Source organism: Botrytis byssoidea (genome assembly GCF_014898295.1).
Source record: "Botrytis byssoidea strain MUCL 94 chromosome Unknown BBYS_003, whole genome shotgun sequence".
In the NCBI taxonomy this organism is placed as follows: Eukaryota; Fungi; Ascomycota; class Leotiomycetes; order Helotiales; family Sclerotiniaceae; genus Botrytis; species Botrytis byssoidea.
Genome location: NW_024065844.1, coordinates 1,977,336 through 2,000,331, shown reverse-complemented (window position 1 = coordinate 2,000,331; position 22,996 = coordinate 1,977,336). Strand labels below are relative to the sequence as shown.

At 43.8% G+C, this 22,996-nt stretch overlaps 5 protein-coding genes across 5 annotated transcripts; 2 read left to right on the top strand and 3 right to left on the bottom strand.

Moving 5' to 3' along the window:
- Window positions 1-842: 842 nt before the first annotated feature.
- On the bottom strand, window positions 843-7,134 carry EAE97_002032 (uncharacterized protein; the record flags this gene model as incomplete). The annotated part of the gene is made up of 5 exons (XM_038872543.1): window positions 843-1,067; window positions 1,143-2,949; window positions 3,002-6,670; window positions 6,718-7,032; window positions 7,088-7,134. 5 exons carry the CDS (start codon window positions 7,132-7,134, stop codon window positions 843-845), a joined length of 6,063 nt encoding a protein of 2,020 aa, XP_038737101.1.
- A 674-nt stretch (window positions 7,135-7,808) lies between these two features.
- EAE97_002031 (uncharacterized protein) lies at window positions 7,809-13,383 on the bottom strand. Its single transcript, XM_038872542.1, has 3 exons — window positions 12,331-13,383; window positions 9,174-12,280; window positions 7,809-9,124 (listed from the first exon to the last, which is right to left on the bottom strand). The coding sequence occupies exons 1-3, from the start codon at window positions 12,799-12,801 to the stop codon at window positions 8,254-8,256; spliced, it is 4,449 nt and encodes a 1,482-aa protein (XP_038737100.1). The 5' UTR covers window positions 12,802-13,383; the 3' UTR covers window positions 7,809-8,253.
- A 2,722-nt stretch (window positions 13,384-16,105) lies between these two features.
- Window positions 16,106-18,113, top strand: EAE97_002030 (uncharacterized protein; the record flags this gene model as incomplete). The annotated part of the gene is made up of 2 exons (XM_038872541.1): window positions 16,106-17,455; window positions 17,517-18,113. The coding sequence occupies 2 exons, from the start codon at window positions 16,106-16,108 to the stop codon at window positions 18,111-18,113; spliced, it is 1,947 nt and encodes a 648-aa protein (XP_038737099.1).
- A 228-nt stretch (window positions 18,114-18,341) lies between these two features.
- EAE97_002029 (uncharacterized protein) lies at window positions 18,342-19,268 on the bottom strand (the record flags this gene model as incomplete). Its single annotated transcript, XM_038872540.1, has 4 exons — window positions 18,342-18,492; window positions 18,546-18,967; window positions 19,170-19,178; window positions 19,242-19,268. The coding sequence occupies 4 exons, from the start codon at window positions 19,266-19,268 to the stop codon at window positions 18,342-18,344; spliced, it is 609 nt and encodes a 202-aa protein (XP_038737098.1).
- Window positions 19,269-19,859: 591 nt separating this feature from the next.
- On the top strand, window positions 19,860-21,559 carry EAE97_002028 (uncharacterized protein; the record flags this gene model as incomplete). The annotated part of the gene is made up of 2 exons (XM_038872539.1): window positions 19,860-19,901; window positions 19,988-21,559. The coding sequence occupies 2 exons, from the start codon at window positions 19,860-19,862 to the stop codon at window positions 21,557-21,559; spliced, it is 1,614 nt and encodes a 537-aa protein (XP_038737097.1).
- Between the last annotated feature and the right edge of the window lie 1,437 nt (window positions 21,560-22,996).

Here is a 22,996-nt window from a genome sequence, read left to right as displayed (position 1 = left end):
TACAGAAATATCACCTCTCTTCACGACTTACCACATCAATACAATCGATCAATGTCATTTCAAATTCCCACATGAATCACTATCACTCAATAGTTTCCCAATTCTCAATTTCAAATCTTCTAAGAACAGAAGTCCACCTCCCACTAAACTCTTAGCGGATCAGGGAACAAAAATATCCGATAAGGCAAGGAATGATCTACAGCCCCAACCCTCAAGTCCGAGTAGCTATTCATATGTCCGTGCGAATTATTTCTTGATTTATGATTGAGAAAGTAAAGTAATCATGAAACTTTCAATTACAAAGTCCGAATGCAGAAATCTCAAATTGGGACCAATACGGTATTTCCGGATACGTATGTATGAAATGAGAATGCAAATGAGATAGATATTAAAAATTGTGAGACACGGGGACGAGCCGAGAAGGCGCCAGGGAGTTACCAGCAGTAGTGGCGGGGAGAGTAGTTAAGTGGCTTTTAAAGGGAACTATTGAGTAAACCATTCGGCTCAATTGTTGATACCTACGAGTAGGTATCTACAAGAAGATTTTACCTCGGGGGTTGACTCATTGGACTCTGTAGGATTAATTGATCTATGCCAATTAAAACTTCTCGCCATTATGGCTCTCTTCGAACTTTTATTAAAGCTGTCACAAGTCAGGTCACCAAGATGCAACTATTTACTACACTCTAAGATCTATCAGATCTTACTAGTTAAAAGATAATTCCCACCAGCATACACCTGTCTCACACGTGCGCCATTCGCCAAGCTAATAATTTGTTGCGCCAAACGGTGCAGTGTCCTAACCATTAAAAGATATATCAATAAATAAATCCATGCTACCATTACTTTCTCTTTGGTGGTTTACGTTGAATAAACGGGTCCGCCGGTGCCTTTCTACGCGGTGGAGGTGGTAAATTAGATTTCGGTGTACGCGCCGCAGCAGCAGCAGCTTTATTTGCCTGCTGTGCTTGAAGTGCAGCTTCCAGATCTAATTTTTGAGGCTCGACTGGTCCTCGATTGAGCATGGTAGAAGCTGGTGGTGTAGGATCTGCTTCCGATATTGGAGTCTATTAGAGTTAATAAGTATAAACAAGTTGGCATAAACCACGACTAGTACTAAACCAGTCTTTCGGTCGACTTACCTTCTTCTTCTTCTTGGCTGTAATATTATCTGGGTGAAGTTCTTGCTCCCTAGGTCGTTTCCTCTGCTCGCCCATCTCCACGTTGTTTGGTGTATTCCTATCATCGACCGATGTCGTGCTGCTACTACCTGAAATCGATTCTCGAGAACTTCGATTTCGCGGCGCATCTGTCATATCGATATCGCTGTCACTCTTCTCAGATGGACGCCTAGAGCTATTGCCATTCGTGTCTAAGGATATCTTCGAATAGTCTATCGCTGGTGCATCCTTTGATGTCGGCCTCGACAATAATCCCATAATATCACCACTCGTGTATCTCTCACGGCCCTTGGCGTCCTGAATAAGCCTATTCCAGAATTCACCTTGTTCCAATGCTCTAGAGTCTCCTAAAACCCACAATGACGATTTGGCTCTAGTGAGACCTACATTCATACGTCTGATATCGTTCAAAAATCCAATACCACCTGCAGCCTTCGCACGAACGCAGGAAAATATGATGATCTCTCGCTCTCGACCTTGAAACGCATCGGTCGTATTGAATTCAATCTCTTCAAAGATTTCGTCTCCAAATTTTGCACCAAAACGTCGTTTGAGCTCATTCAATTGAGCTTTATAGGTAGTTATGATACCGATTTTTCCCTTGAAATCATAGGATCTGTAATCTGTCTTAAGTCGTTGATAAAGCTGAATAGCAGCATTTAACTCAGGAACGTTGATGAGGGAATGGCCTCTAGCCTCTTTGCTTTGAACACCCACAACATCAAAGAATCGATAAGGTCCGAGAATCGAACTTGCGTGCCATGGCTGAACCCGTAATTGTGCCATTCCATCACCATCAATAAGACGACTGTTGTAAAATTGTTGACTTGGGAATCGACTGATCTCAGGATGCATACGATATTGAGTATCAAGTAAGTGGACATCATCTGGATGATTTCGCTGCATGCGGACGAAGAGACTCTGTTCATAGCCATAACTCTTTGCCAATCGTGAGAGAACTGTTGGAGGTAATTGTTCAGGATCTCCGACTAAGATACATTTAGTGGCGCCGTATTTAAGAGGTATCAGGGCGCTGAGTTCGATACACTGAGCAGCTTCATCAATAATGACTGTTTCGAACTCGACATTGACATTTCTTAGAAAATCGTGTCCGGATCCACTGAGCGTGGCACAAAGAACATGGGCGCCATCGATGATCTCCTGAGTGAAATGGCGTCTACTGATCTCATTTTGTCGCACTTTGTTGTCGCTTTCTTTATCTTCATCGATTTTGTTGCCTATGTGGGCTTGCTTTCGCTTAAGCTCATCAAATTCCCTTTGCAGTTTAAGTTCCGAAGTTTTGTCACCTGCAGCACGGCATTTTTCCATCTCAGGTCTTAAAACATTGAGCCTCTCTTTGATAAGCCCTGCATCTCTGTGAAGCACCTCCCGATCGTTCAATTGACCTTTCTTAGATTCTTGGTCCCCCTCGAGCTTAATCCTCACCAATTCGTCAAGTGTCACATCTTTAACACTAGAATTAATCGCATCACTTCGTCCGACACGAATCACGTTAATCTTTTGATGCGAGCCGCTGAGAGGCAAAATTCCCTCCTTCAACCGGAGGACCAATTCATCAACGGCGGCGTTACTGGGAGCGCAGATAAGTAGCTTTTTCTTTGGTGCTTGTGCTTGTGCTTGAGCGCCCGCACTGCGATTTTGGCCTTGCGGTCTGAAGCCCACTTGCTGTGCTTGCTGTTGGAGCACCTGAGATAGCAAGGCGCCTACCATGGCGATAATCGTTTTCGTCTTTCCCGAACCCGGAGGACTAGTACTGTTAGAGCAATATCATTTGAAGCAGAACAAAATTCAATACATACCCTTGAATCAATGTAAACCCATCATTGTCATTGGCGGACAAAATCGCTTTGGCTTGCCCATTATTAAGTTTATACCTGGTGGACATCGAAGCGACCTTTTCATCGGAATAATTCTGTAAAGGAGAAGGCTTCGCTTCCAGAATTTCAGTGCACAAGTCGTAGTATTCAAGACTGCTCAAGGCTGCAAACTCTCGCAAAGTTGTCGTCATATCAGTGATTTTGAGAGTATACAACTTGCCGTTGGGCACGAAACAATTCAAGAGCTCAGGGCTAATATCTCTACTGACTCTGTAAGTGACTTCCACTGCATCGCGCTTGCGGGTTGTCCTGAAAACACGGGCTAGACAATGTGGCGCTTGCTTGTCTTGAAGTGGATTGGAGCTTTTGGAAAGGAGTACAATATCTTGTTGGTACACCATGAGGTCTCTTTGATTAGAAATTGACATAGTTGTACTAACTTCCATAAATTTGTCAACAGACAAACGATTCAAAACCTTTATTTCAATGGGCTTGAATTGATTCTCTTCTTTGGCTGTTAGTAAAGAGCGCCAAACTTCCGATATGAGCAACGGCTTGAATGTCTCTTTATAGAGACCGAGGTCGAGGAAGCTGCTTGCAATTTTTTTGCAAACATTATTGCTTGGGGGATCCTCGCCCTCATGAAATATATCCCAATTGAGAAGCTCGAGATATATGATGTCCATATTTGGCTCCAAACGAGCACGGAGATCTTTCTTTGAGTAAACCTTTTTGGTCTTCCGTACTGGGCCAGTAGCTTGTAGAAGTGCCTTTTTTCTACTCTCCTCGTATTCCCTGACTTTGTTTGAAGCCTCTCGACTTTTGGTGAAAAGAAACTTCGTATCGGAACCATCATCGTCATCATCATCATCCGAATCATCGTCTGAAGATCCTACCATTATCTCACTTCGAACAGGCGCATGATCTTTACCAGCTACACCGCTTAGATTTTTCAGACCAGATCCTTCACCCTTCACTAAGGCTGCTGGAGCACGAAGGGCTTTCGCTTGAGCAATCGCTGCAGCATTACGTTTCTTTTTCTCTTCTTCATCTTTACGGCGCTTGTCCTTCCAATCTTCAGTAGCTTTGGCGGTCTTGAGCGGTGGTTGTGCTCTCATTTTGTCCATAATACTCTTATGATGCTCAGAGAGGGTAAAGGGTGCCTGAGAGGCTTTGTTGGATTGAGTAATGACTGGCTCATATGTTTTGCCGTCTCCAGTCTTTGACCATGTATCGAGTGAGGTTTGACGCCCCTTGACACTAAACGTTGGCTCATGTTTTATACCTCCTGCCGACTTAGACCACGAATCGATTCTTGATTGTTGTTTCTGAGCCGTCGTAGAGTAACTCTCTATAATTTCCACACCTTTATGTTCGTCAAGGGCAGCGCGCAACTCAGCTTTTTGTTGATTAGTAAGATTTGTCTTTCTGTATCCCTTCTCACCCTCATTCAAGCACGCATCTTGAATAAAGCTAAGCGAATACTCATGTACCTCAACATCAAACTCTGCTAACGATCGTAGAAGTTTTCCGAGCAGACTAGTGATCACACTAACCAAATAGATATCTCTCAACCTCAGCATCATTGTTAGGCCGTTCACGTTCAAGCAAACGACTTGCAATACTTTCTTTTGTGCAGCCTTCCTCGATATATAACCCGAGGACAGGGCATGAGCATGAGACGAGTTAGAAGACTCGCATAGGGCTGTAGCAATGATACTGTTCTTATCAAACAAGGATTCTGCATATTCCATACCGTCCCGGCAAAAGTCTTGCAAGGTTTCCTTAGGAAGTTGAACACGACCTCCCCAAGCTTCTGTGTTAGCAAATGCCGCATCAAGGGCACGCCACTGATTGATCCACCAAGACATTACAGCGCTTCGCTCTGTAGAATCTAAAGATGGGTGAGTTCGTAGAAAACCCCCCGTGTCTCCACAAAGGGCCTCCAGCGTGTCTCGTCCAACCTTGAATAAAAATGGGACAGGGGAAAAGTTCTTGGCTTTGGTGATCCGGACAACAGCAAAGGTTAACGAATTCAACATCGGCACAAATGCTTGCCCTAATAAGCTCGATATTGCTTCACGCTTGCTTATTTGATCCGTTGCAGCTTTGACAACCTCAACAGCAGCCTCAAAGATCTGTTGATCAGCAGACATCAGGGCTGCAAACAGTGGCCGAGAGGTCTGAGGATCTCGATACATCTCAATTAAATGAGATGCATTAAAATCGCTGAGCCGCTCAAAGATTCTAGACACGTTTTCAGTGAGTTGACGAAAGTCTTTATTATATTGTAGATGAGAGGAAGGGAGTGGCAGTTTCTTTGACTTTGGTGTAAGTTCATCTAATCCGGTGAGGTGAGTAGTTGCCGCCAGAATGCTTTTGGCTAAATCTACATTTCCTGGCCTAAATATGTCAAGAACGCCTTGCCAAATTGGCTGGGAATGGCTTCGGAGACCCTGTTGTATCGGAATATCCTCCGCAAGAGCTTGGAACTCTGCGCTTAAAGCTTTGCAGTCGAGAGCCAAAGCATCTCGTATGACTAGCATACCAAGTCTTCTCATTTCTTGGTGTGTGCTGTTTTCCACCTTCAAATCAGCAGACTCTGTGATCGTCTCCTTGTAGTCGTCAACAAGTTTCATGATGTTATTGATGAATATAAGAGACGTCGACGGATTGATGACGTATTCTGAATCCACAAAGGTGTTCAAGGTGGCACGGAGAGTATCGAGTGCAGCACAACGACAAGCGAGTTGGGTATTCTCTGGGTGTTCCGAGGTCTGATAAGTTCCCAGAAATCTAAAAACGAAACTGCAGACATCGTATTGACGATCGGAAGGAAGTGACTCCACGAGTTCAGGCAACCATGCGAGAATAAAAGAAGTTTCCGGGTCTTCAAATTCTATTGTTTGCAGTTTTTCTCTGACGCCCCAAGATCTTAGGATGTTTTCTGCAACAGCAACAGGTGATATTGTAGCAAATGCAGCCCAGAAGTTCTTCGGAGACTTCTTAAGTAAACTTCTAAGCGCTTCGATGACTAACTTGTTGATTCTTTCCGATTTACAACTTAAGTGATTGAGTGCGAGTATGTACACACTTGGTTGGACTTCCATTGCTCGGAGAGAATGTGTTATCAAATGTTCATCAAGCTTCTCTAAAATCAAAAGAAATCCTTCCCAAAATCGTATGATATCCTCGTAATCGTAAATTCCCTGGGTCACAGAAACTATTGCGTCCGACAATGCGTCATGCACAACCCAGTCGAATGATGTGGGTGTGAGCATTGTAGTAGCCTTCTGCCAGGCACATCTCGCGAAACGCTGTCTAATGGGGTTTTTGTCGAATAGAAAACGCCCTGTAGCGGGTAGTATATCACTTATTCTCAGGACTTTCTTTGCTTGTATCTCTTCAAAAACGAAATCGAAGTGTTTCGAAAGGTTGTCTGCGGATTTGTGGTAATCGACGCAACAAAGTGATTCGTAAAGTGACAGTAAAAGGGAAGAGTCGTAGCCAGCTAGCAATTTCTGCGTCCTCAATGGAGATTCCACTTCGGATATAACCTTTTTGCTTCTTTCTAACCCGTTGTCTATACGTTGAAAATCGAGGACATTAAGGCGACTTGAGAGCGCTGCAACCGTTTCATCGTCGAAATTTCTGAGGTATATTAGCATCAAGATCAAGTGCATATTGTGATGTATTACTCTGTTAGTTCCTTGAGATATGCCTTACGACCTATATGCCAATTATGCACACATTTATCACAGCACATCAGAAGCTTATTCAAACGTTCCAGGTAGCCTTCTACCATCGCCCCCCCAGCATCGCGATCTAATCCTATAGTGAGAGAGAATTTATATGCAACAGTCTGTCTCCGCTGGGCATCTTGTATGAGCTCCTTCTTGGTTTCTGCGCTCATATCCTCCTCGGCATCATCTGGATGCGAATAGTCGACATAGTCTTCGTCGTTCCGCTTGGGGCAAAACCAATGGGCATCGGCAGGAAAACTCTTCAGTTCCCTATCAATAATTTGTCAGTATTATCATAGATATAAGTACAACTCGTAGGACAAACCCGTGGAGCCCGTGGAGCTCGTCCATGATATCTGCTTCATCAGGCATAGTTGCGGATATTTTATAAGCTGAGCATGCGATCCAAAGGTGAATATTTAGGAAATCAAATTAATATGGATAAATGCCGTTTACAGAAAGTATTAGGAGTAAATTTATGGAAAGGTAAAAGTTGGGAGGTACTGCAAGTCTTAGCACCCGAAGGAAGAAAGTGCTCGCCTTTTGAGGGTTTGAAATCGTTAAAGAAAGTGAATACGAAGCGCAAGTTTTGGCAAATCGTCAATCAAACTTGTGGAGTTGATATATGGTATGATGTTGCAATCAAATTTCGAGAACATTTACACAATTGCTGTATCTCATATACGAAAAAGTAAAAAAGCTGAGGTAAGGGCTGAGATTGAAAGTCCTAACGCGCATCGCGTAGGACTAAAGCCATTTCACGTGGACTACTTAGATTGATTTTGCCAGTAGCCTCGCATGCAAGGCTTAGAATTTGTTATCTGAGGTCAATCGGTTTACAGGGGAATAAAGACTGGGTACTTGAGATCGTTCGAAGAACATGCATTTTTTTGCGAATAGGACATACATCTTGTTATTACTCAATATTTAAGTTTCAAAATACGACCGTCACGTATCACTATAACTTGGTACTTCAAAAGCCCAATGAAGCTCATGTTAAATCACAAATGGAGTCAGTATAATCATTTTACAGTCTACCATTTTCATGGCACTGGGCAAGTCACAACACTCATCAAGGTATATAAATGATAAGTTAGATTATACTGCTCTCTATATTGAAGCTCTGTGCACTTGTTTGCTTTGCAACCGCTATATACAAACGGACCACGGATGCTACTATCACTGCTGAGTGTACACCATCAGAAGTGAAGATCTAGAACTATCTTCCAAAACCAACATGCCCTCACCAGTAAAAAGAACTTAGAATGCAAAAACAAAATAAGATAATATGGCCTATCGCCTTTTCATGTCATTTAAAACGCCTAGAACACCAATGCAAAAGAGAACCAAATGTGGAACACAAAGGTCGTAGATCGCTCCTGCAGATCATTATGCTTAATATCTCCTGTATCAACAAAAGAAAAGAAAAATGCATGGTACAGTTCGTCGCAGTCTCCCAGTTTGGAAAAGAGTGAATATGATATTCGGGTATCATTGTGAAATGTCTTCGTTCCTCCTACTTCTTAGCGGCCCAAATGATTGACTTGATTCTAAGCGTGTTAAAAGGGCTGCCGAAGTAAAATCGTTACTAGCCTCAAAACTTGGTCTAACTCGATCGCACGACGTTCGCAATCTATCGAAGGAGGGTCGTGGCCTGTCAACGGAGACCCGAGGACCAAGTTGGTCCATCGAACCTCTATGTCTTGTGAAGTCGGTTCCGTCGCTACCGTTTTGACTTCGAGGATTGTGTGTGGTGTTCGTCGGAGCAACTGAAGGAGGGTAAATGGGTCGTTGGTCTTCATCAATGCTCGGATAGTGGATGTGCTTACTCGGCTTCGTGATCTCAGAAGAAGATGCCGATGAACCATCCTTGGACATTGCGTCCATGCGCTCATCGGACTTATCAAGATAATCAAACTTGCCTTGACGAACTTGCTCGCGGATAATGTCGACATCGTATGGGAAGTAAACTTTTTGCACAGCCTTGATAGCAAATCGTGGTAAAAGGGCGATGACTACAGAAAGACAGGTAACTGCCCAGAAGGTGGCTTGTGCGAAAATTTGGGCAGCGGCTTTGTAGAAATAGTCCGACGAGGTGAAAGAAGAATAAACACCAGTCCAAAACCAAACCAAGAGAATACTTATGGTGACAAGAAGGACCATAAGCCAATCCCATCGATAGGTATTGATTAGGATGTATACGTTGATGGCGACGACGGCTGCTGGTGCTACGTAAACTCCGAATCGCTCTCGGTCATCGATGTTCTGGCCACTTGAAGTAACGAAAGTGCCGGAGTCGAACAAGCAATATGCCATGAAGAAGATTATGACAGATTGATACAAGCCATCGGCCATGTAAAGCCTGTACTATGTTAGTCGTCTATATCAAAGTGGGATTCATTTATACTTACCAAAACTTCTTTTGAGTCCATTCTTTTCGCTCAATGCCTCGTCTATAGAGCTGGGGAACGGCAAGAGAGACCTTGTCTGAAACATCTTGATCCAAAACACCCATGAAGATGACAGGCACGGATGTGAAAGCCAAGTTGAACAAGAGGATGTAAGTGTAATCATAAAGATATGTCATGTCGAAGTTGGCGAAGATCTGATACCAGAAAATTGTAAAAGTCCATACGACGTTCTTGTAGAAAAAGTTGGCAATGGTTTCTCCCAATCTGCGATATGACCATCGTCCATGGACTAACACGAGTCGCTGCAAGAAACGGAATTGACCAATAGCATAATCAGAAGACATGACAGCCTGTCTTCCTTCTTCACCAGCAATACCAACTCCAACGTCTGCCTCTTGGATCATAGCAACATCATTCGCACCATCACCAATAGACAAAGTCATGACGTCCAAACCACCCTTGACCATTGCCACGACTGCAGCTTTCTGAGCAGGACTGACTCGACAACAGAGTACTGACTTGCACTCTTTACACAAGAGAAGGAATTTTTGTCGCAATGAGTCGTCCAAAACAAGTTTGAGAGAGTCGCCATCAATGACAATAGCATGAGTTGGTGCCGGTGGCTCGTGATTCTTCTTGGCGGCTTTGAGCTCCGCGTCGGAACCGGTGAGTTTGAAAGCTGCCAAGTGCTTGTCAAGTTCTGCTTCAGCGGTAGAAACCTGTTCATCCTCGATCTTGAAGACGATAAGTTCCATATCATTGTTGAGTAAGTTGCATGAAAATCCGATGTTGATGGCCGTCTCGACTTTGTCACCAGTAAGAACCCAGAGCTTAATACCGGCTTCGGCGAGAAGTGCAATGGTATCAGGCACGCCCTCTTGCAGTCGGTCCTCGATAGCTGTACCTCCAAGAAGGGTGAGATCGCGTTCAATCATATCTGATACTGCTTCCAACTTATCTTCACGGTCCTGGATGGCAGCAGCCGCGATCTCGTGCTCGCGGTTCCAATCTTGATATTCTTGCTCACCAAGCTCTCTTTGCGCGATACAAAGAGTACGTAAACCTTCTCTTGCAAACATCTCCAGATGTTCCGCTGTCGTACGACGTAACTCTGGTTGCTCTCCTCGCTTTAAGCGAGAATATATTATACTGTCTGCACCTTTACAGAAGAGTATGATTCTATTGTCTGGCATACGGATAATAGCACTCATCCTCTTTCTGGTCGAGTTGAATTCGAGTTGGTTTAGAACCCTATATTCTCTATCCTCGCCTTGAATGTTTAATAAAATACCATTAGGCGAGTTTCCGAGAACAGTGAAACCAACATCACGGGCAGTAGCAACCAATGCTGCTTCATCAGGCGACTGAGCTCTGAATTCAATCTTCGGAGGATCTCCTGGTGTGGTTTCTGAAATAACCGAGTGACAAAGAGCGAGAGCTAACATGAATTGATAATTGGCGTCTTGCTGTTCCTTACCACTTTCGCCGGCGAGATCAGTAACGAAATCAGGAGCAATGAAAGTCAGATCATCATCGTGAAGGTATGGGTTGTCATGAAGTTTTCTAACATCGACCAGCATTTTAGCACGCGCTGCAGCGATTTGCTGTTTAGCTCTTGCGCCTTCTTTTTCTACATCAATACCTTGACGCTTTTGCATACCAGCCTGAGCTTCAGTGTATGCTTCTCCGTAGGGAACTCCGTTGATGCTGGCTTTTTTGAATTCCATGACGTTTTGAGTTAAAGTTCCAGTTTTGTCGGAGAAGATATATTCGATCTGTCCCAAATCATCAGATATATTCCACGATTTAGGCGTACAAGGATAATCGAGTTTGTCGTAATACATTTCGCTGTCGCTGTAGATGAAGAATGCCTGGCAAGTCTTGATGATTTCAATCGTAATGTACAATGAAATTGGTACCAAATTCTGGAAAAGAATAAGAGCAGCCCAAAAAGTGATGAAACCATCAAGTGCTGGGTTTCCACCAATAGAACCAAATTCGAATAGATCAATGGTATTATTGCCTTGTCCCCAAATGATACCTTCGACAAGACCAGAAGCGAAACAAATGATGAACAGAAGAATGAAATTGTAAACGACATTCCAATTGAGTTCCCGGGCGATGCGTGAGCGTTTACTTGGAGTGATTCCAGAGTTCAACATGATCTTGGTATCAAAACCGGTAAATACGACAACTCCGAGAATCCAATCCGTGTTCCTGAGATTGCACCCACGAAGAAGCAAGTTATTAATCGAGATCGGCTCAACCATGTCCTCGCCTGGTCCATCTTTTCCATTGTATTGCGTCCAACGAGCCACACCACTGTATTGGTAAAGATTAGGGTGTGGTGCTTCGCTGTCAATGGTGAACTCTGTTCTTTCACAATCGCGAGCGTGTTTAATGCTTCGGCCACTACGAAGAGCATGTCGTACCTTTAAGTTCGTCTCTCCATCCAAATTTTTCGTTTCAACATAGCAAGCTCCATCGGGGTCAGAGGTAGACAAAATCACAATATCTGCTGGGATCTGGTCGTCATTGTAGATACGAACGAAATCTCCAACTTGCACATTCTTCCAATAATCCTGATGAAATCTGGGTTTTCCAGTTACTGCATTGTTGTGGTTGATCAAACTTCCGAAATTCTTCTCCGCAGGGGCTTTCCCGCTAGCATCGTAAGAGAAAGCCGTCGTTGGGCGATCGGGAACATCAAGCTCGCCATCTCGTGGAAGGGGAGAGGGCACCGGTGTCATTTGAATGTCGTCTCGCGCAGCCCTTGACTCGAAAGAGGGTCGAGGCTCGTCCACATCCATGGCACGTTGGGCATACGTCTCTCCGGGTAGCTTTTTGTCTTTCCTCATTTTCTTGAGTGTCCTTACGATCCAACGTGAAGTGGCCTTTTTGATTCTCCTCCATAGTGAAATGTCATCATCGCTGACATTTACGTTGTTCCAGTCAACAAGGCGATGAACGGGCGAATTATTCAATTCATTGTCGAGAATGGTTCTGCGATAATCTTCAATTCCATCTTTGATAGCTGTAATTGCGACAATAACAATCAAGGGAACAGCGTTGAGACCTGGATTAGATGCACCAAAGATACTAAAGATCTACACGAATCATCAGCCTCACATATGCAGCCTACAAGACCTGGACTTACGGTGAGAATGATCAAAAACAAGAAATACACGTTCGCGATGTTGTGGAATTGAAACCAAATATTCTTCGGTATGAAACTCAAAGGGGTGTATTTTGCAGTTCTGATTTTGTTTCGTTTATAATGCACCAAGGGGTGACCCGACTCGTCGATCGCGCCCCGTGGCAACGGAAGATTAAAGAAAACCTTTCTAGGTCCTTGACCGTCATTATCGTCATCCTCCGCCTGTTCCTCTGCAGCTGCATTTGATTGTTCTTCTTGTATCCTGTCAAGATCTGTTCCCATTGAGCTTGCGCCGGCAGAGTCTCTCTTCTCACTACTTTGCGATTTACGCGGATGCAATCGATCCATTATCGATGTCCTCTTTTTATCACTACCTTTGGGGGGCACTCTTTGTGTGGCCCATCTCATTCGCCTCGTCCCTGGCTCAGGTGCATCCTCCTCGGGTTCTGCGTACATGTCGACGTCCGGCATGATTGCGATCGTTTGTGATTGGGGCGGAAGCCCAGTTTGAGGCAAGAGCCCGCAGGCAAGGTGAATATGTCCGCCAGTGTTTGAATGAATTCAGACGTTGAAGTATAATTCGTGAAAGAGACAAGACGATTGAAACAATTGAGACTCGACTAGAACTTTCGACAGAAACGAAATTAATATCGACGAGCAACGGTAAGAAGTATCGTTATAACAAAGGTCCACACAGTAGAAGGTCTGGTACTTTTAGAATGGTCGCTTATGACAACTTAATTTGGTACCGGAAGAGTCGGCCAGGAGATTGCGAATAGGCGGTAAATTTTGTTTGGAATATTCGAACCTTTGCAAGGTTGTACGGGGCAATTGAACGATTGTGTGTGAGCAGATTCCCTCGTAGGAAAATAGTTGGAATTGATGATATGGTGAAGGTTCGAGGAAATTGGTGGTAAAAATTGTTGATGTTGAGAGGAAAGAGAGGAAGAGGGACGGAGTTTACGGTTTGAGTTGGGTTTGAGCAAGTGAATGAAATGCTCTGGAAGTTCCGGGGGGGGGGGTAAGAGGAGTTTGTAAAATGCTTATTGAGCAACAGCTAGAGAACAAATAAGAAGGAGTAGCAAACGCCACATGAAACCGACGAAATTCGGAGAGCGGATGATAGATTTGTGGAGAGGCAATTGATATAGTTGATATAGTAGATAATAGTAAATAGTAGTATGTGAGACTAGAATCGTACATACATCATATCACGTATGTTCCATGCTTCACAAAAGTCTAAAGTCTAAAGTCCAAAGTCGGTAGCTAGGGATAATGAAGAAAGGTTGATTATGGCGGATGGAAAAGAATACGGAGTGGAAGGAGGGAATGAATCGAAATTACTTGGCTTGAATAGGCCAGAGTAGAGTAGGTAGGCTCGAAGGAAAAATGGTAAATGGTAAATGGTAAATGGTAAATGGTAAATGGTAAAAGAAAGGATTCCCGCAAAGCAAATGATTGGGTGGTTTGGGTGGTCCTCTGAGATGGTTGTTACTAAGAGAGCAAGGGAGTGGCCGAATGCTGCAAGTACATAGGGAGAGGTAGGTAGGTAGGTAGGTAGGTAGGTAGGTAGGTAGGTAGGTAGGTAGGTACTAGGTAGTAGGTACTAGGTAGATAGACAGATAGATAGATAGATAGACAGTACGTACCAAGGCACTTATGAGCAAGTACCGCAATTTACGGAATTCAGCACAAATCGTAAATTCCGTAGATACCTAGGCAAAATGCACCGAAATTTTAGTTATTGCATTGCATTGGATTGAGAAGAGGTGGGAAGTATCAAAAATGTTCATACTCATGCTCTCTCATCCATGCTCACTGATTCATGCCCATCCATCTACATCGTCCCTGTACCGCCTTGCAATTTTTCAAGAGGGCTGAAATGTCCAAATATCCCTGGGAGGCACTCTAGAAACCTAGGATTCACATTCTACGCCAATCATATTTTAGAAACAAAGTTCAGGGGTCAACCTTCAATATCAACAAACAGTTGTTCTCGAAAGGAGGGAATTGTCCATGCTGTCCATGCTGTCCATACTGTGCCGAGCTTTGTCATGACTTTTTCGGGGGTAGGGAAAGGGACTTTTTGATGTATCACTGCATGCATATCGACACACAGGACATTCGATCTAGATAGGGAGGTATGTTGGATGAGAGTTTACACTCTAGTACTGTCGAATGCCTCCTCTGCAAGCACTAGGTAGCTAGAGTCTAGGTAGGTACACACAGTAGGCATGTACCTTTACCCGACTTATTTCTTTTGGGTGGAAATAATTGGATAAATAATACCAAGAAGACCAAGAGAAAAAGAAGAAATTGACATATGTAAGCATATGGTATTACTTAGATAATAATATATATAATGGTTAGCATTTCATAAAATGGCTGGGGCTGGAGTCGAGTGGAAAACTCGGCCGAACAAAGGATTTGGATTCGGAGAAAAGCTCTCGGATATTATATCTGACCGTGAGCAGCTGGGAGACGTCTCATTATCATTTATTTGCATAGAGGAGAAATGGTAATAGATGTATTGCTGAAATTAATGTTTATATAGCTTTCAATCTACTCCATCAACAAAACACCAAACAATTTATTCGTTATCGATATTTCATCAAGTCCTGAACCAGGCTGGCCGCTGGCGTTGGCTGGATCTTTCTCATAACTCCGTACTCCGTAGATCCCTCTTTCCTCTTGATCAAGCGAATGGATAAAGCCTGACATTGATCATCTACCTCACTTTATTCATCCCTTTTTTTATAGCTATCCGGAACCAGCTATCGATACTAGGTGGGTGCCACATTCGGGATTCAGACAGAGCGAGATGCATGCATTATGTGAATTGTGAAGAAAGGACAATCTGCATGATATAAAAAGATGTCCTGCTAACTGGAAGGTATCATTTATTAACCTTTTTAATCTTAAGAGAGGGGTATCATGTGTGTATCATCAGCCGATATCAATAATGATCAACGCCCTCGCCCTCGCCCTCGCCCTCTCTCATTTCTCATTTCTCATTTCTCATTTCTCATTTCTCATTTCTCAAGTATGTACCTTTGAGGCAAAGGTGATTGCTGCTTGCTCCACCTGGGCAGATAAAGTTAGCATGCATAAAAATATTATTTCTCAAAATCCAGCGGGAGGCTCAGACTCTCTCTGAGCAGGATGGTCAGCATCCGGACCGGACCATCAAAAAAATTGTACATATAGACGTTTGACATCTGCATCAAATTGGAAGTAAAACGGAAGCGCAGGGACTTTTAGATCCGCGGTGGAGCAGGGGATGGATTGAACCATGGAGCCAAGATAGTTGATCTTTTGATGGTGGACTCGTGGAGTATGCAGGACGGTACTGCACTCTCAAGATTGACACACACTCATCAAATAAATCTCAAAAAAATCAACTTCTTAATGAAGATCTTTACAATCCGATCGCTCGTCGCCCAAAATTTTAATCACAAGTAGAATTTAAGTGCAAGTAGTCGTCAAAATAGTTTCATCCAAATTGGATGGCTGTCGATCGCAACGTGAATGCCGCCCCCAGCGCTTACCTAATACCCAAAATAGAAACACCAAAATTGAACTGATCCAAAATTCGTCATCCCGTGATGTTCGTGTCTACAAGCATTATCAATTACGCGACATAGACGCGACTTTCAACTCATCGAAATCTGAAAGATTGATATGCACCTTTGACAAGCAGCTTTTCATGGATTGAATAAAGCACTGCGTGTTTTCATATCTGCTATAATATAATATCTGAACGTGCTAGTTGGTCATGTCTTCAAAGAAGGGTAAAACTAATGGAAACATTCGCCAATTTTTCAAGCCGACACAACAGGCTTCCACATCGACATCTACCCCTCTATCCACAACTTCGCGCAACAATGATCAGATAGCATCCGGATCCTCACTTTCCACAAACCCTCAGCCAACAGGCCTAGTCTCAAGTGCTACTATGGAACCTCTGTCTTCTCCACAATCATCTTCTTCGCCATCTTCTCCACAATCCACCTCCTCTTTATCAACTCCACCAGTAAACATTCCGCAATCCTCTTCCAATATCTCGAATGGCGTTGTTCCATGCTCAGACGACGAAGGCGATTCTGATAGTTCCTTGGAAGATCTCAACGTTATATTCAAGACAAACCGTACAGCGCTGATTGCGACATCTTCCACGCTAGCCCCAGTATCCCCCAGGGCCTCCAGATTTAAGAATGGCCCAATCTCAAGCGCCAAGCGTTCTCCATTAGCTCTGAGAAAAACACCATACAAATTTGATCTGAAACATCTCATGGGAACTGCGGTAGCTGATAGAGCGCTCGAGGAAAAAGAAAGAAGGCTGAAGGAAATAACTCAGGAAGATACGGAGATGGGAGATGATGAACCTACCGCATTCAACGACGATATTCATGGCGGCATTCTACGAAAGTTAAACGAGGAGAAAGAAGATGGCGGTGGAAAGGATATTCAGAAAGTCTTAAAGGCTGTCAAGAGAACAGAAGCTGGAAATGTTGGCAGTCGATGGTACTTTTTCGAAACTGGAGAAACTCCCCCGATCAAGAGGAAACCATTTCCGACATCTTCGTTGCCGAAAAATTGGAAGAACGATCTCGCCGAGCCTCAGATCAGACATCAAACATTTGTATCGGGGTTCGCGGAGAACATGATTGCGTATCGAAAGAAATTGCCCGATGAGATCATTCAATGGATTCTAGATGATTTCTGCTTGGAAGAACAGAATGATCTTCGAAATGCCTACTCTTCTGTTTTGGCAATGTCACGGAAACAAGTTCACCGACTGGTTACGCCTGTGGTCATTAGGAAGATGTTCAAATCTATCGGTGCTACGAATACGGCGATTACTCTATCTGAAAAAGTAGTACCGCGTCTAGAGAAATCAGATGCATATTCAAATCATCCTTGGTCAAAAGTCCGAGCTTTGATCGGTCTTTTAAATCTAACAGCCAAGTATCTCCAACAAGAAACTAGGCTGGAAGTTATATGTATACTCTTGAGACTGGGCATAGATCCAGTCTTACTAGAAAGAGTAGATCTCCTATCACAAGTACAGACTACACTGCACAATCTATGTCTCTGGATTGATCCAGATGTTTGGGAAGAAACTGCAAGTCTCCCCCAGCCCTCAAACTCCAGTCCCACACATAAACTAATCGTCCTCCCAATAGTCCCAAACAATCTGCGCCACCCTCTTCAACACCGTCGAGCTCTCTTCTCTCCGTCTCGGCATAGTAAATTCCATTCTCCCCTTCCGCTCCTCCAAACTCCACGAACTCCGTCGTCGCCTAGCCCTCACATTCTTCTTCTCCTCTCTCCCCGTATCCCTCTCTCCCCCCCAAAAATCCTTCTCCATCCGCTCCATCATCCAGCGTCTCAACGATCCCCCCTTCCAGATAACTCGTACTACCGATTATGCCGAGCTCTCGGCCCTAGTTCTCCTCCTAGACATTGGTATTGACGATGGACGAGCCGAAGATCTAGACCTGACAGATGAAGATACAGAGATACAGTTTAATAAAGACGTAGATGAGTTGACGGATCGATTTGCTAATTTCGGCATCATGGCTTCGGGTGCCGCTCATATCTCAAAGGTGGAAACAAGTGGAATTTTAAATTTAGTGGAGAGGAGAATAGAACATACGGTGAGGACTAGGCGGAAACCGAAAAATATGTTTTATGAAGAGACGAAGAAATATTATGAACAGGGAGAATCTCTGGAGGGAATGCAAAAGGGCATGTCTAATTTTGTGAAGCAGGCAAAATAGATTAGTGCTGCGCTCATGATATGGGAGTCACGCCTAAAGTAGGTCTTATTGATTTGTAGATTTCAAGATCAAACATTCTATGCAATCTTAATGATGTTGATGTTAATGTATCATACACGCTCTACCGACATAACCTGCAATATTGTATAATTGGAATGTGCAAAGCTCTTCATACCTCCTTTCCATCCTCGAGACTCTCAAACACGACGCTCATCATCCACCAAACAACTAATCATAGAATTTCCGGTTAACGTTAGGGCCAAATAATGTGGTTCGGACAGCCGGTAATGCGTTATCCTGGAGCAACTTCAGACGCTCCTCAAAAGTATTGTTGATATCAATCTTGCCTCCTCCACCAATGATGGACAAACCACCAGCACTATCCAAACGTTAGCTTCCAACCTCATTCCACTTAAAACTAGAGCAACCTACGATTCTTCTGGCAAAGGGTTCTTCTCATCTATACTCGCGGTCACATCCTTCTTCATCTTCTCCTTGTACACCTTCTGCGCCTCCTCAATTGCCTTCTTGATCTGGTCATAATCTTGTTTTCTCCCTCTAACCTGCAATTTTCCCTCGTCCAATGCGTACATGCCCTCCAACAAAAGATTCTTCAAGATCTCCGTGTATTTACCCTTGTCATTCGTAGCTTCCTTGAGTCTTCCTTGCGCCTGTTCAAAGATTCCATCGAGGAGTTCCTGACGGGCAGATAGAACCTTGAGACGAGTCTTGTTTGCGACGGTCGATTGAGTGATTTGTTGGGACATACGGGCGGTCTTGAATTTCTTCTCATATTGCGTGTCGATGGAGGAAGTTTCTTGACGGACGAGCTTGGATTTTTCAATGGCGAATTCCTGTTTGGGTATATTAGGGGGAAGGCAGATGGAAAATGGGTTGTTGGTGAGACGTATCATTTGCTTTGAGTTCGATTTCGCGACCCTTTTCCATGGCTTCTTGTTTGATGAACGCCGTCATCTTCTTCAACTCCTGTTCTCACATTGCATTAATGCCGGTTCTGGGGATGGGAAGCCTTGGGGAGAGGAAGGGAAGCTGTACCTGCGACACCTAGATATAACATTAGCATAGGGTTTTAAGGCGGGTGTGATTGTTGGAAATAGCTTCACTTACCTGGTCATCCGAGAGAGCGTGCGACATGATGGGCGATTGGTAGATGTGAAAGTACTGGGAAAGATTGCGTGGAATCGAGAGATGTGGAAAGGTTGATATTCGTTGGAAACGTTGGAGCTTCAATAGCAACAACAAGGTTGGGGATTAACAACCTGGGATAGCTCCAAGGTCCAGAAGCGATAAGGGAAGCGACGTCCCGATTAATGATCATGTGATACTGTGGCGTTTACGTATTCTCGAAGTATACTTGTTTGAACGGTGAGGAATGTTCCTTGACTCGTGGGAAATGAATAATTTATGCCAAAATTCTTTCTATTTCATCTGAAACTCGTTGTTCGCATTGTCACATTTGCAGAATTATATTTGTTGTGATTCATTGAGAGCGGTTGTTCTTGGAGTAATTTGCATCGCGACTCAGGATATCGAACTTGCGATTGTTATACATACCTACCCCCAAGATCTGGTGGACATCGCATATGACTTAATGTTGACTGCGTGTTGGAACAATCACTTTACAAAACAAATACCTCCCGAACTTCATTATTACACCATATAATCTCTTTCTCGAACAGAGGACGCCACTTTACCATACCAAATGAAGCTTTGCAATACATCGTAATGGGACAGCTCGGCGACCTATCGCCTGGGGGAAGTGTGGCTGTAAGTCAAAGTCTCTCGTCCTGGAAATGAAATGGTTCAAAGATTCGTTGCACAGCTATCTAACTACCATTTTTACGCATTGACAGATTGGGATATTAGTAGGACTCATATCCACGAGTGTCCAAAGTCTCGGTTTAACCCTCCAACGCAAATCACATATTCTAGAAGATGAGAAAGGGGCACATCATGTTCGAAGACCGCCGTATAGAAGGAGAAGATGGCAGCTGGGCATGGGCATGTTTATCATATCGAATCTTGTGGGCAGTACGATCCAAATAACAACTTTACCTCTACCTGTATTGTCAACTCTACAGGCCTCAGGTCTGGTCTTCAATTCTATTTGCGCAACTTTGATACTGGGAGAACCATTTACAATATGGTCTTTGGGGGGAACATTGTTGGTTTCGACAGGAGCGATTCTGATTGCTATATTTGGGGCTATCCCAGAGCCAGCTCACTCGCTGGATCAACTACTATTACTTCTCGGACGGCGGACCTTTGTTATTTGGATGATAATGCAGTTTTTATTGGTTGCGGGAATAGTCGCTCTGGCATGGTTTCTGGGGAGAGTTCCCAGACTCTCTGCAAGTCCTCGAATCCGACTCCTTAGAGGATTGGCATATGGATGTATTAGTGGAGTATTGTCAGCCCACTCTTTATTGGTAGCCAAATCAGCAGTCGAACTGTTGGTCCGAACGATTATTGATCGGCATAACCAATTCGATCGATGGCAATCATGGGCTATTCTTTTCGGCCTCGTCTTCCTGGCTCTCACACAACTTTACTTCCTGCATCGCGGTCTCAAATTAGTATCTACTAGTGTCCTATATCCACTGGTATTTTGCATCTATAACATTATAGCCATTCTCGATGGCCTCATATATTTCAAACAGACTGATCGACTACCTGGCCTACACGCAGGGCTAATTGCTCTCGGAACTGCCATTCTACTATCTGGCGTCTTAGCTCTCTCTTGGCGTCTCAACGAAGAACAAACTCAACCAGCTGTAGCCCAAAGTGCGCTTGCTCCCGGCCTCGGTCTTGTCGAAGATACTGACAACGATTCTTCAGAATCTTATGCTGCGGATGAAGAAGCCGCCATCACAACTGAACATCAAGCTCTGCTAAGCGACGAGCCTATGACTCCGACCACTAAACTCGATACGATCATTGGGGCAACAAGACATGTAAGGAAAGCCGTTCGTCTTTCAGAAGTGGATGAGATTTGGGGTGAATTAGAAGATGATGATGCGAAATCTACCCCTTCAAGACCAAGGGCAAAGAGACCAAACTTTGCATCGACGTTCCCTAGAACCTCGAATTATGATGAGGAGGCGGGTATGGACTCGCCTATTCCAGATGAAAATACATCACTTCTCCAGCGGGAAGTATCTTTTTATCGTAGAAAAAGAAGACGTTCAACGGGTTTCCCAGGCTTTGCAGCTCGTCCTACACCGAGGAAGAGCCGTTCTATGAGATCAGAAAGTCAAGATGCAACAGGTGGGTGGTGGAAGATGAAATGGTGGAGAGATAGAGATGGGAGTAATGGCAAAGGCCCTCCTCCTTCTGGTGGTGAAGGGGGAACGGGTACAGGATTGGGAATCGGAGGAATAGGTGGGTCGGACGCTGGTCCTTCAGGAACTGGGACGGGTAGTTAGGGATACGTATACCTTATATATGAATATTGCTTTTTTACTTTCTTATTTTTTCTCTCTTTTAAACTTAAGATTTGAAGGTTTGCTTTTATCCTGCCTATTAGGGATGAATTAATGAGTATGAAAGATTGGGTGTTGGTTATTGTAAATTGATTGGTTGATTGTTATTATGAAGTTTTTCCTTTCTATTATTTTCTGGCTCTGCTTTTGCTTTTCTTTCCCTTTCCCTTTTGTCTTTTATTTCCTGCCGTAGCGGAGCGAGCGAATGAACAAACGAACGAACGAATGAAAGAATGGACGGATGGCGTTTAGAGGAATCACAAGCATGCTAAGTATATATGGGAGCGCTGACATTGATATTGCAGTTTGATGAGGTATGAGGCGTGAGGCATGAGGTATGAGGCGTGAGGCATGAGGTATGAGGCGTGAGGCATGAGGTATAAGGCATAGGCACAGGTATAGGCATAAGTGTGGGTACAGGTATAGGTACAGGTATAAGGAGCAGCGATTTATCAGAAGCGAAGATTCGGGAGAGGGTTGGGTAGTTGGTTAGCTGGTTAGTTGGTATACTATACTATACTATATATCTCGAACGATGGAGATGAATCATGGGTCCGCGCTTTCAGGGAAGAAGAGAAAGAAGGGAGAGAGGGAGGAATAAAAGTTGAAAATTGAAAATCGAGACTAGGAATAGGGTTAGGGATAGGATAGAGATTGTAGAAGAGAGGATGAAAGCGAAGCGAAGAAGGGGACGGAAAGAGAGGAAGGGTAATTAATCCTAACAGAATAGAACATGTCATAAAGGAACATAACATAGCATAGATCACAAAGACGAATATAAATATAAATACAAATACAAATCTGGATAAACAAACCTTCTTTTTCGATCAATCTGTGTGTTGACTGGTACTGTGCTGTGCTGTTGTCACCACTACATCTACAACTATTCACACATACACATGAATATACACATGAATACCTACACAAATTGAGAATAGACATCATGGACGTAGAAATACAAGATCCAACAGAAGTGGCTTCGTTTCGTTTCATTTCGCGTCTCCTCTTCCCTCCTCTTCCCTCCTCTTCCCTCCTCTTCCCTCCTCTTCCCTCCTCTTCCCTCCTCTTCCCTCCTCTTCCCTCCCCCATCTACAAACCCCCTATCCATCCATCCATCTAAACAACCCAATAAAAAAAACACTCCCTTTCCCTCCTTTTTTCTTTCCTCCCACATTCTCTCCCTCCCCTCCCCGCTCTTCTCTCAAAGAGCAAATCTCCCATCTACAAATCCCCCATCTACAATTACACAATTACACAACACACAGTAGCAACAAAGTAAATAGTAAATACTAGATAGTAAAAACTAGATAGTAGATACTAGATAGTAGATACCCATCTATGTATAACATAATATATAATAATATATCACCCATCTAATCT

What these genes read in the sequence shown, in the direction of transcription:
- EAE97_002031 (XM_038872542.1), bottom strand. Translation starts at nt 12,801, where the DNA reads ATGCCGGACGTCGACATGTACGCAGAACCCGAGGAGGATGCACCTGAG. An exon ending in TGTTTTTGATCATTCTCACC is followed by an intron (nt 12,281 to 12,330) that starts GTAAGTCCAGGT and finishes TGATTCGTGTAG; the next exon opens with ATCTTTAGTATCTTTGGTGC. An exon ending in TGGACTCAAAAGAAGTTTTG is followed by an intron (nt 9,125 to 9,173) that starts GTAAGTATAAAT and finishes AACATAGTACAG; the next exon opens with GCTTTACATGGCCGATGGCT.